Below are 11,477 nucleotides of genomic sequence, written 5' to 3'. Positions count from 1 at the left end.
GCCCGCGGGCCGCGTGACGTCACCAGGGCGGGGCCGGGGGCGGGGGGGACAGGAGGGGACCTGGGGGGGCGAGAGTGTGTCCCTTAGGGGGATAGGAGGGGTGTCTGGGGGGGGACGACAGGAGGGGACCTGGGGGGGGACAGGAGGGGTCCCTGGGGAGAGAAGAGGGGTCCCTGGGAGGCACAGGAGTGTGTCTCTTGGCGGGGTGGGGAGACAGGAGGGGTTCTGAAGGGGACAAGAGAGTGTCCCTTGGGGGAGAGGAGGGGTCCCTGGGGGGTGGACAGGAGGGGTCCTGAGGGGGACACGAGTGTGTCCCTTGGGGGACAGGAGGGGTCCTGGGGGACAGGAATGTGTCCCTGAGGGGCGACAGGAGAGGCCCCATGGCGGGGGACAGGAGGGGTCCTGAGGGGAACACGAGTGTGTCCCTGGGGGGAGAGGAGGGGTCCCTGGTTGGGGGGGACAGGAGGGTGTCTCTTGGGGGGGGACAGGAGGGGTCCTGAAGGGGACATGAGTGTGTCCCTTGGGGGAGAGGAGGGGTCCAGGGGTGGGGGGACAGGAGTGTGTCTCTTGGAGGGGGACAGGAGAGGTCCCGTGGGGGGGGACAGGAGTGTGTCTCTTGGCGGGGGGGACAGGAGGGGTCCTGAGGGGGACACGAGTGTGTCCCTGGGGGAAGAGGAGGGGTCCTGGGGGACAGGAGTGCGTCCCTTGCGGGGGGGGAACACAGCAGGTCCCTCAGGAGGACAGGAGCGTGTCCCTTGTGTAGACACAAGCGAGTCCCTTGCATAGAAAAAAAGTGGTTCCCCCTGTGTGGACACGAGTGGGTTCCTTGGGTAAATGGCAGGTGAGGGGGGAACACGCAGGAGGCACAACTCTCTCCAACTACCTGAAAGGAGGTTGTGGAGAGGAGGGAGCTGGGCTCTTCTCCCAAGGGACAGGGGACAGGACGAGAGGGAATGGCCTCAAGCTCCAGCACGGGAGGTTCAGGCTGGACATCAGGAAAAACTTTGCCACGGAAAGGGTCATTGGGCACTGGCAGAAGCTGCCCAGGGAGGGGGTTGATTCACCTTCCCTGGAGGAGTTTAAGGGACGGGCGGATGAGGTGCTGAGGGACATGGTTTAGTGATTGATGGGAATGGTTGGACTCAATGATCCAGTGGGTCTTTTCCATCCTGGTGATTCTATGATTCTATAATTCAGACCAAAGTGGGTCTCGGGTAACCAGGAGTGGGTCCCTTGCGTGGACACAAGTGGGTCTCCTGTGTAGACACAAGCAGATCCCCTGTGCAGGCACGTGTGGGTCCTTCACACAAACACAGCCGGGTCTCTCGGGGGTACAGGAGCAGGAACCTTGTGCAGCCACACGTGGGTCCCTTGGGTGGACACAAGCAGGAGTAGGCACAAGCGGGTCTTTTGCATAGACAAAGGACACAGACTCGTTTTGCATGTGCCCCCTGTGCAGAAGGAGCAGGTCCCTTGCATTGACACACCCAGGGCACTCCCACCATGGGGCAACACAACAGCCTCAGCCCCGGCACCCCCAAATTGCCCCAGCCCAGGCTCCCACCCCGCTCTCCCCACCCCTGACTGAGCCCAGCAGCAGCAGGACCCACGCTGCCCCCTCACCCCACAGCATCCCTGAGGTCACCACACCACCACCTGCACCGGGCTCCCTTTATTGCCCGCACACAACCGCAGAAACCACCGCTACACGGAGAGCCTGGCTGTCCCCTGCCGCACAACCCCCTCCCCATGCCCCCAGACGCCCCCGCAGGGGCCGGGTTCCCCCCAGGGACGTGGGGAGGGACAGGGGCCGTGGGAGCCGCACTGAAGTGGCCACCACATCTGCCCCAGCAGTGGCCCGGCTGCCACCCTCACAGAATAACGAGGGGAGCAGAAGACAGTGGCCAGGAGGTCCATTCATAGAAGGGACCCCCAGACCTCCCTGAAGGCCCCAGCTCGGGTGGGGTGACAACAACCTGCAGGGAGGAGACAGCAGCCAGGAGCCGCATCACCCATGTGGGGAGGGCGAGCAGGCACTGGGTGTGCGGGGGGGGCTGTGTCCCCTCCATCCCACGATGGCCGGGCGAGTGCAGGCATCGTGCCAGCACCCCGTGGGTGACAGGGCCACGGCCACCACCCCTGGCTGCCCTGGTCCATGGCAGAGGGGGGTCTCGGCCCCCACTATCCATCCAGCAGTTTGAGGATGCTCTCCCGTTCCTTCAACGTCTTCCAAGCCTGGTCCTTCTCCTTCTTGGTGGGTGTGCGCTTCTTCTGCCGGGCAGCCATGATCTTGCGGAAGGCATCCATCACCTCGTTGTCAGCCATGCGGACGCGCTGCCGCAGCTCCTGCCGGTGCAGCTCCTCCTTGGCCAGCCTGAGGGGGACACAGGGGTGTCAGCTCCTGCCAGCAGCCCCCTGCCCGCACCCGGCCCTTGCCGGCACTCACCGCAGCAGCTCATGCTTCTTGGCACGGTTGTGCGCGCTGAGGGCCTTCAGCTCCGCCTGCCTCTTGCGTAGCTCGGCCAGCACCTCGTCCTCCGAGTCCTCAGCCGGCCGGTCCTCCGATTCCAGCAGACCCTGGGCCACCAGCTCCTCCTTGATCCGCCCCTCCAGTGACTTGGTGTGGGGAACACTGCCGGGCAGAGAGCGGCTGCTGCTCACCACACACCCTTTGCTCCCCACTATTTGCCAGGGCAGGAAACCTACTGGCGTGTTTGGTGTCCCTGTGGGCAGCACTGAGTCACGGGGCCACCTCAGTTGTTGCTCACCTGAAGGGCTTGTTCTGGCTGCGGGGAGATGTGCCAGCGCCGTCAGGTCCTGAGTCCTTGCTGGCGATCTCTGGGATGGGGGAGTCCTCAACAGGGGAGATGATGTTCTCCTAGTGCCAGGCGGACAAGGGAAGGGTCACTGTGCTGAGCTGTGCCGGTGCTGCCCCATGGAGCCAGGCCACGGCACAGCCTCACAGATCTAGGACTGGCTCCGAGCCCTCTCACCTCCACGAGGGCCTGCAGGAGACGCTGCGTAAGGGGACCGAAGGGACACCCATCCTCCGGCTGCTCGTGCTGTGCCTCTGACTTCTTCAGCAGGGCATCGACGTCTGGGAGGAAGCGGGAGGGGGAAAAAACCAACCATAAAGAAGCAGAGGTGAGGAGTGGGGCAGGGCAGCCTCCACCCTGGGGTCGTGGGGCTGGGCTCGGCGTCAATGGGTGCCAGCACTTGCATAACAGGTGGGGACAGGGGCACCTTTAGTGTCCAGTTCGGTTAGTGGCCCTAGGACACCTTTCTTCTTGTCAGCAGCAGCCGCCGCTCGGGCTCCATCCTTCTGCTCCTCCAGCAGGTCCTCCTGGGCCCAGCGGTGGGAATAGTGCTTCCCCAAGGGCGGGATCTGCGAGAGGGAGGCTCAGCGCAGCTCCCAGCACCCCCTGCCTTGCCTCCCACCCCACGGTGGCCACGTGAATCATCCCCAGGCAGGACTGCTTGCCATGAGGCACGGGAGGGTACAGAGCAGCCAAAGGCCAGGAGGGAATGGGGTGGGACAGTAGGGAAAGGGCTCAGGAATTTTTCACCTTGTAGTGCTCAGCCTCATCCTCTGGTGGTTTGAGCAGCTCCTCCAGGACTCTGACCTCCTCATTGGTGAGATCGGCACAGTACGGCTCCACCGATGCCCAGAACCTGTGAAGATGGGTGAACTGTGAGGGATCCCTCTGAGTTACCTCTTCCCTTGGGCTGCAGGCAGCCCTCACGCTGGGTATTGAAAGGAAGGAGATGGATGACCCTGACAGCCCACAACCCCCACACACCTGTTTGGAGCATCATTTTTGGGAATGCGGGGCACGTCAATGGGATCATCCTGGAACTCATATTCCTGGATCTTAGGCTGCAGGTTCTTGGACTTGGGCCGGCCAGGGCCAGGCCCAGTCCCATGGCCCCCTTTGCCCTCCAGCTTCTGCTTCTTGGGCTTCCCATGCTTGACAGAGGTGCCAACATCGTGGTCTTTGCTCAGCTTCAGGAAGCGCCGGTCGCCCTTCTTGTCCTGCCAGTCTGTCAGGATCTGCAAGAGAGTGATGATGCCTCGTTGGGTCCTGTACCCAACTCTGGATAAGGACGGATCGGAGGCAACCCCTTCAGTGGAAGGAGCGGGACAGGGAGCTGCCCTATGGCTGCAGCCCCAGCACCTGGGTCTCGGCCTCCAGGACGCGGAGGCGGCGGCTGGCAGAGGAAAGCAGCGTCTCCAGCTCCAGCTGCAACGTGTCCAGCTCCTCAATGCCGATGCCATCGTCCTCTGAGCGGGCCAGCACCGCCGTGTACCGGGGACACACCTTCACGTGGTCCACTGACTTGAAGTCATGGAACTGCAGCGGGCAGTCCTTCAGCTCGCTCATGGTGCCAAGGACCTGGCACCGGGCGCACGGTGGGACGGTGCAGGGTACCGGGGGGCTGCGGGGGAACCGAGGAGGACACGGGGATAACGGGGAGCTACAGGAAACCAAGGGCAGGGGATGCTGAGAGGACAAGGGAGCAGAGCCGGGGTCTACAGGGAACGGGGGAGGCTATGGGGGAACGGTGCGGGGCACGGGGAGCTATGCGGGAACCGAAGACAGGGGAAGCTGGGAGGGCAAGGGAGCGGAACCGGGGCCCAGGGGGAACCGGGAGGGCAATGGGAGAACGGTGGGGGGCAAGGGGTGCTACGGGGGTAACGGGAGGCTATGGGAAACCGAGGACCGGGGAAGCTGAGGGCACCGGGGGGGATCCGGGGAAGGGGCGGATCACCGGGGCGCGGAGGAGAACCACATCGGGCGCCGCGGGCGACCGGACCCTCGCGCCGCTTCCGGTCCCGGAGGCCCCGCCCCCCGCGCCGCTTCCGGCCCCGCCCCCCGCGCTCCCACTGGTCCGGCCCCGCCCAGCGCCCGCCGCTGATTGGCCGCTCACGCTCTCCATCTCCCTGCCCTAATATGGAAGCGATGACAGGGGCGTACCAAGCACGGCCGGGCGCAGGGGGAGGACGCCGGGCGGAGAATCCCGACGCCGGGCGGAGAATCCCGCCGCCGGCTGCTGCTGCCGCCGCCACCACCACAGCTCCTCGGCGCCGCAACCTCTCTCCAACACCGTAATATCCCCGCCCCGCGCCGTACCGAGGCCGCTGCGCCGCCGTTCGGGCCGTGAACGAAGACCGGGTCCTCCCGGCCACCCCCGTCTCGGCGCAGTGGGAGATCCCGCGCATCGCGGAACGCGGGACCGGCCACTTCCGCCTGCTGGGACCGGAGCGGAGCCACCATGGTGGGGCGGGCGGCGGCGGGGCCGGGGCCGAGGGAGGAGGAGGAGGGGGAGCGGGGGAAGGGGGAGGAGGAGGAGGGGGATCCCGGGGAGGGCGGTGGGATCCGGGCTCCGGCGGTGCCCGGTGCGGTCTGTGATGGCTCCCGGTGTCCCCGCAGACCGCCACTCTGCGCCCGTACCTGAACGCGGTGCGCGCTACGCTGCAGGCTGCGCTGTGCCTCGAGAACTTCTCCTCGCAGGTGGTGGAGCGGCACAACAAGCCCGAGGTGGAAGTCAGGTACGGCGAGGGGCGGGGGCGGCCCCGGCACGGCGGCTCCCGGCAGCGCCGCCGCCTCCGCTCAGCGCGGCGGGGAGGGGGCGGCTCCGCACCCACCGGCTGCCGCGCCTCGGTCTTAGGGTTTGTGCAGACGGGGAGCTGAGGAGCTGCAGGGAGGAAGGGGAACAGGCTTGGTGCTGAAGGAGGATCGTCCTTGGCGATGGACGCCTCCAGGAGGCAGAAGGCATCACGTAGCAGAATGAAGCAAAATCTCTGTGGTCGCTGTGGCTCCCCACGCCTATTTCTGACCAGTAAATACTTCCTTCTGAGTCATCCCTACTCTTTTTCTGCTCGTAGGAGCAGCAAGGAGCTGCTGTTGCAGCCGGTGATCATCAGCAGAAACGAGAAGGAGAAGGTCCTCATCGAGGGCTCCATTAACTCCGTGCGCGTCAGCATCGCGGTGAAACAGGTGAGGAGGGGGACACGGGCAGTGGAGCGGCAGCTCCCGCCTGGCACGAGGGAAGCCTCACTGCCCCTTCTGCTCCCCAGGCCGATGAGATCGAGAAGATCCTGTGCCACAAATTCATGCGCTTCATGATGATGAGAGCCGAAAACTTCTTCATCTTGCGCAGGAAGCCCGTGGAGGTGAGGTGACAGCGCGGGAGCAGCTCCCGGCTCCGTTCCTGACACTGGGGCATCTCTGGTGCAGGACTGGGGCGTGAGGTTGTGTGGCGAGTGGCCTGAGTGCTCATGTCCAGGCCACTTCTCTCTTCCCCAGGGCTACGACATCAGTTTCTTGATCACAAACTTCCACACGGAGCAGATGTACAAGCACAAGCTGGTGGACTTTGTCATCCACTTCATGGAGGAGATTGACAAGGAGATCAGCGAGATGAAGCTCTCTGTCAATGCCAGGGCTCGCATTGTGGCAGAGGAGTTCCTTAAAAATGTGAGGCTCTGAAACCAGAGGAGGCGGGTGCCTTGTTTGGGGAGTGGGGCGTGAGGCTCAAAGCCAGTGCAGCCCTTGAGCCCAGAGCCCCTCTGTGGGGATGGTGGTGACATTCTGGGGGGTGGGGAAAGGATGCCCAGAAGTGCTTGTACTCCCTTTACTTGTGAAATGCCAGCTTTGGGACCCCCAGATCATGCTTAGGGCAGGCAGCAGCCAGGGGAACGTGGCTGTTTTGATGACAGGAGGGTCTGCTGAGGGCCTGCTGACAGAAGGTGAGGAGCAGAGGCCACCTGCAGGCAGGGACTGCCTTGTCTTCTGGAGAACAGGCCTTATGAGGAGCGCTGAGAGAGCTGGAGGTGTTTAGCCTGGAGAAGAGGAAGCTGAGGGGAGACCTCATTGCTCTCTGCAACTACCTGAAAGGAGGGTGTGGAGAGGAGGGAGCTGGGCTCTTCTCCCAAGTGGCAGTGGACAGGATGAGAGGGAATGGCCTCAAGCTCCGCCAGGGTAGGTTTAGGCTGGACATTAGGAAACAACTTTTCATGGAAAGGGTCATTGGGCACTGGAACAGGCTGCCCAGGGAGGGGGTTGAGTCACCTTCCCTGGAGGTGTTTCAGGGATGGGCGGACAATCTGCTGAGGGACACGGTTTAGTGATTGATGGGAATGGTTGGATTCGATGATCCGGTGAGTCTTTTCCAGCCTGGTGATTCTGTGATTCTTTTGCTTCCAGTTTTAGGCCGTGGCGCAGGACTCCGTGGCTCCCCGACGCTTGTGCCCGCCGGGCACCGTGCCTGCTCCCGCTCCCGCCGTGAGCGGCTGGGCCCTGCCTGCCCCTCGCCGCGCCGGGCGGCCGTGCCGGGAGCAGCCGCCGCTTTGCGGCAGAGCGGCCCCCCCGGCCGCTGCCGCTGTCGTGTCTCGTTTTTTTTAAAACGGTCTCGTTTGCTGTAACGTCCGTCTCCTCCCTCGCGCGGCACCGGGGGGCGGGGCCGGGGGGGCCGGGGGCGGGGCCTGTCGGTCGCCAGGACAACGGCAAACAGTTGTGGGGTGACCCCGACAGTGCGGGCAGGGTCAGGAAGGGGCGGGGAGAGAGGTCGGGGATGTCTGGGGGGCAGGACAGGGTGTAGAGAGAGGCTGGAGGCATCAAGGGGACCGGGGGTGTCTGGGTGTGGGGCACAAGGGGGGACAGGGGGCTGTGAGGTTGGGGGGGGGAGCTGATGGGGGGGTGGGCACAGGGGGGCTGCATTTGTGGCATTTCGGGGTTCTGGTGTTTGTCCCCGCTTCGGGGTGGCAGCTGGAGCCAGAGCTCTGTGTCCCAGCAGTGCTGGGGTTGTGGGGTGGACCCCCAGCTCCGTCCCCAGTGGAGCAGGGAGACGAGGGAGCTGTTTGGCGCCTCGCAGAGTCACCCTCAGGGTGACTCTCGCTCCCGTCACCCTCAGGTTGCTGTGTGACAGCGCTGCAAGGAGCCTCGCCTTGTGGGGACACGGCCCCCCAGCCAGGGGCAGGTTCCTGCTGTCCCCTGGCCTGTCAGGCTAGGGACGAGGGCACATCAGGGCCTCGCATGTGGCACACCGGGCGCTGGCATGAGGCTCGGCAGGCCGGTGAATGCTGTGTTGGGGACGACCGGCTCGGGCAGGCAGAGGCAGGCAGGTAGGAGCCTTCTCCTGCTCCCACGGGGCTGGGGATGTGGGGAGCAGGCTCAGCCAGGGCTGTCCTCACAGGGCAGGCAGCGCCCATCAACGCCCGCCGCCACCGCCCCTCGGTTGACTGCGAGCAGTTGAAGAGGGCCCGGCTGCACGTGAAGAAGGCCATCAAGGTGAGGGGCCTGATTTCACATCCCCGCAGGCCGTTCACCTGCATTTATGGCTCCGAACTGAGCTCTCGGGTCCCTCCCCAGGAGAAGAAGATCTTCGTGGTGCAGGGACCCTACCCTGTGATCCGCAGCCTGCTGCGGGCCCGCGGCTGGGTGGAGAAGCTGCTCCCCCAAGAGAGGAGGGTAGGCGGCCAGCCGGAGCAGCACAACGGCAATCAGGAGAAGCAGCTGGAGGAGGAGGAGGAAGAGGAGAGAGGTGATGGTGTCGGGGAGGGAGAGGCTGTGCTAGATCCACAGCCTTCCCTGGGGACCTCGGAACCCCTGTGCTCCCCATGGCTACCTGTTGAGAAGGAGGAGCAGGAGGAGGAGGAACAGCAGGATGAGGATCCTGATGGCTTCCACAACCTCACGGTTAGCTGACAGGGCTAGGGCTGAGCTCTGCCTGGGACACCCAGGCTGAGGGCACAGCCAGGGACAACGTGTATCACCCTGGTCCTCCCATCCCACAGTCCCGCCTGGTGCAGAACCAGGTGCCATACTTCATCTGGACCAACCGCTGCAGCACCTTGGACTGCCAGCAGCTGCACAGGGACCAGGTCATGAACCACTACGCCCGGGTGACTGCCTTCACCACCAAGGTGGGAGCCTGAAGCCCTTGGAGGGGGGTCGGAGTTGACACACAATGGGGTAGGGGATGTCCAGCAGGGCTGTCACCCTTCTCTGAACAGAACGGGCTGTGCCTCAACCTGCGAAACCTGCCCTGGGTTGACCAAGCCGACCCTGAGACCTTCTTCCCTCGGTGCTACCGGCTGGGGGATGTGGATGATTGGGAATCCTTCCTCGGTGAGCTCAGGGCTGGCATGACCGCCAAGGCCATTGCCCTTCTGCCCCCCCCCGCCCTCCCAGTGCCCCACCGTGTCCTGCTTGGGACCAGGCAGGGACAATCCTTCTCCTTGCAGAGGATTTCCACCTCACAGCTGCTCGCAGCCTGCTCCAAATGGCCCTGGAGAGGGCTGAGGATGTGGTGGTGGGGACCGAGCAACCCCAGAAACCTGTCGAGGGAGCAAGTAAGCACATAGAGCCCTGCCCATCCCTCTGCACCCAAAGCCACCCATCCCAGGGGCAGCCTCTGTCCCTCACCCCATGCCATCCTCAGCAGGGCCAAGGACCCCCCTGCACCCCGAGCTGCTCGAGGAGGCCCTGCAGATCTGCGAGCAGCACCTGGGCAGCCTGGTGCACGAGGACATCGACACGGACCCCCCGCTGCCGTATGTGACGAGCGCCAACTGGGACCGCTTCCTGCGGGAATACTACCGCATAGCGCAGTGAGTGCTGAGCGTGACCGCGGGGACACCACAGTGGGACCAGCGCTGAGCCCCCCCATGTCTCTCTGACAGCGAGGGGGCCGAGCTGGCAGTGACAGGGGCACAGCGAGAGCGGTGCCAAGCCCTGCTGCAGCGCCTGGCCGAGCAGCTGCCCCAGGTGGCCATGGAGGGTGACCACAACATCTGGATCCTCAAACCTGGTGCCAAATCCCGAGGCAGAGGTAAGGCCAGGGGAAACGTGGGGGTTGGCACAGGCTCCCTGCCCAGGAAGGGTCCCAAGCTCACCGCATCCCCCAGGAATTGTCTGCATGGCGCGGCTGGAGGAGGTGCTGCAGCTGGTGGGGAACAGAGACCGCAGGTCGGGGCTGGCAGACTGGGTGGTGCAGAAGTATGTGGAGCGGCCGCTGCTCATCTTCGGCACCAAATTCGACCTCCGGCAATGGTTCCTGGTGACTGACTGGAACCCGCTGACTGTCTGGTTCTACCAAGAGAGCTACGTGCGCTTCTGCTCCCACCCCTTCTCCCTGCGCCAGCTGGACCCGTGAGTGCCCCCCACCCCAGAACCCTCCAGCCCAGCACCCCGGGCACCCCACTGACCCATCCCTGCCCTCTCCGTCCCAGCGCCCGGCACCTCTGCAACGTCTCCATCCAGAAGCAGTACAAGCTGGCACGGGGCTGGCACCCGCAGCTGCCCCGTGACCGGATCTGGTCCAGCCAGCAGCTCCAGGCATACCTGGCGCAAATAGGGCGCGCGGATGCTTGGCATCAGGTGATGGTGCCTGGCATGAAGGCAGCCGTGCTGGCCGCCCTGCACAGCACCCAGGACCTGGTGGAGCCCCACAAGGGCAGCTTCGAGCTCTACGGGGCCGACTTTATCTTCGGGGAGGATTGCCAGCCCTGGCTGCTGGAGATCAACGCCAGCCCCACCATGGCCCCCTCCTCAGCGGTGACCAGACGTCTGTGCGCCAACGTCCAGCGGGACACGCTGCGCGTGGTCATCGACCACAGGAATGACCCCAGCTGCTCCACTGGTGCCTTTGAGCTCATCTGCAAGGAGGTGGGCTGGGGCTCCGTGGGGCAGACGGCCCCCAGGCACCCCAAACCCTGTGCTCTCCATTCTCTCCTCCCGCAGGCGGCTGTGCCCATGCCTTCATACAAGGGGCTGAAGCTGATGGTGAAAGGCAGCGCCCTGAGGAAGCCCCATTTGGAACAGCAGCACTCCGGGGACAAGCCCCCCATCCCTGCATCCAGTGCCCCCCAGCGCCTTGTGTCCCTCAGGCCCAGGGGCAGAGCCACCCAGGTGCCCAAGCCAGAAGTGCCGCGGGGGAACCTGGCTGTTGGGGGGCAAAGGAACCACCCCCGCCACCCCAGCTCTGCCACCCCAGCACAACCACAGCTCCCAGGCTACCGTGCCAAGAGCCAGGGGCTGCCGGAGCTTAGCCACCCGCCGAGGCAGCCCCAGCCGACTCTGCCCCAGCTCAATGCCCGTCCCCTGCCCAGGGTGCCTGTCCCACCGCCCAGGGGTGCCCCCAACCACCTTGGGGGACCCACGGGCTTGCCCCCCTCCTCCCGTCCTTCTAGGGTAGTGAAGCTCCCTGAGCTGGCACCCAGGTCCAAGAACCCACGGGCCTGCCTGTTGGAGCTGAGCCCGGAGCTGAGCCCCATGGTGGGGAGGCAAAGGGTGGCTCCCAGGGGGCTGCAGAAGAACCGTGACGCGGGAGGACAACCCGGAGGGCACAGCACACTGCCTGCCCTCCCTGGGGCAACGCAGCGGCACCCGGCTCCCCTTCACCCCAGCTGGGCTCCACAGCTATGTGCGAGCATCTAGCCCACTCCCCATAGGGGCTGCAAAACACGGTTTTAA

The 11,477-nt window shown here is 64.9% G+C and overlaps 2 protein-coding genes across 2 annotated transcripts; one reads left to right on the top strand and one right to left on the bottom strand.

Annotated features, from left to right (window-relative positions):
• Positions 1 to 1,657: 1,657 nt before the first annotated feature.
• TADA3 (transcriptional adaptor 3) lies at positions 1,658 to 4,811 on the bottom strand. The gene is made up of 8 exons (XM_069865425.1): positions 4,176 to 4,811; positions 3,801 to 4,051; positions 3,567 to 3,672; positions 3,244 to 3,385; positions 2,994 to 3,097; positions 2,769 to 2,878; positions 2,447 to 2,632; positions 1,658 to 2,374 (listed from the first exon to the last, which is right to left on the bottom strand). Exons 1-8 carry the CDS (start codon positions 4,380 to 4,382, stop codon positions 2,182 to 2,184), a joined length of 1,299 nt encoding a protein of 432 aa, XP_069721526.1. The 5' UTR covers positions 4,383 to 4,811; the 3' UTR covers positions 1,658 to 2,181.
• Positions 4,812 to 4,976: 165 nt separating this feature from the next.
• LOC138725164 (tubulin tyrosine ligase 3-like) lies at positions 4,977 to 11,477 on the top strand. Its single transcript, XM_069865790.1, has 13 exons — positions 4,977 to 5,277; positions 5,433 to 5,551; positions 5,888 to 5,999; positions 6,080 to 6,175; positions 8,373 to 8,699; positions 8,798 to 8,926; positions 9,017 to 9,131; positions 9,248 to 9,355; positions 9,445 to 9,613; positions 9,686 to 9,834; positions 9,911 to 10,154; positions 10,235 to 10,670; positions 10,746 to 11,477. The coding sequence occupies exons 1-13, from the start codon at positions 5,275 to 5,277 to the stop codon at positions 11,439 to 11,441; spliced, it is 2,703 nt and encodes a 900-aa protein (XP_069721891.1). The 5' UTR covers positions 4,977 to 5,274; the 3' UTR covers positions 11,442 to 11,477.

The sequence above is a fragment of the Phaenicophaeus curvirostris genome, chromosome 11, assembly GCF_032191515.1.
Source record: "Phaenicophaeus curvirostris isolate KB17595 chromosome 11, BPBGC_Pcur_1.0, whole genome shotgun sequence".
Lineage (NCBI taxonomy): Eukaryota > Metazoa > Chordata > Aves > Cuculiformes > Cuculidae > Phaenicophaeus > Phaenicophaeus curvirostris.
Note: the sequence above shows the minus strand (reverse complement) of the source record. Positions and strands in the feature narration are given on the sequence as shown.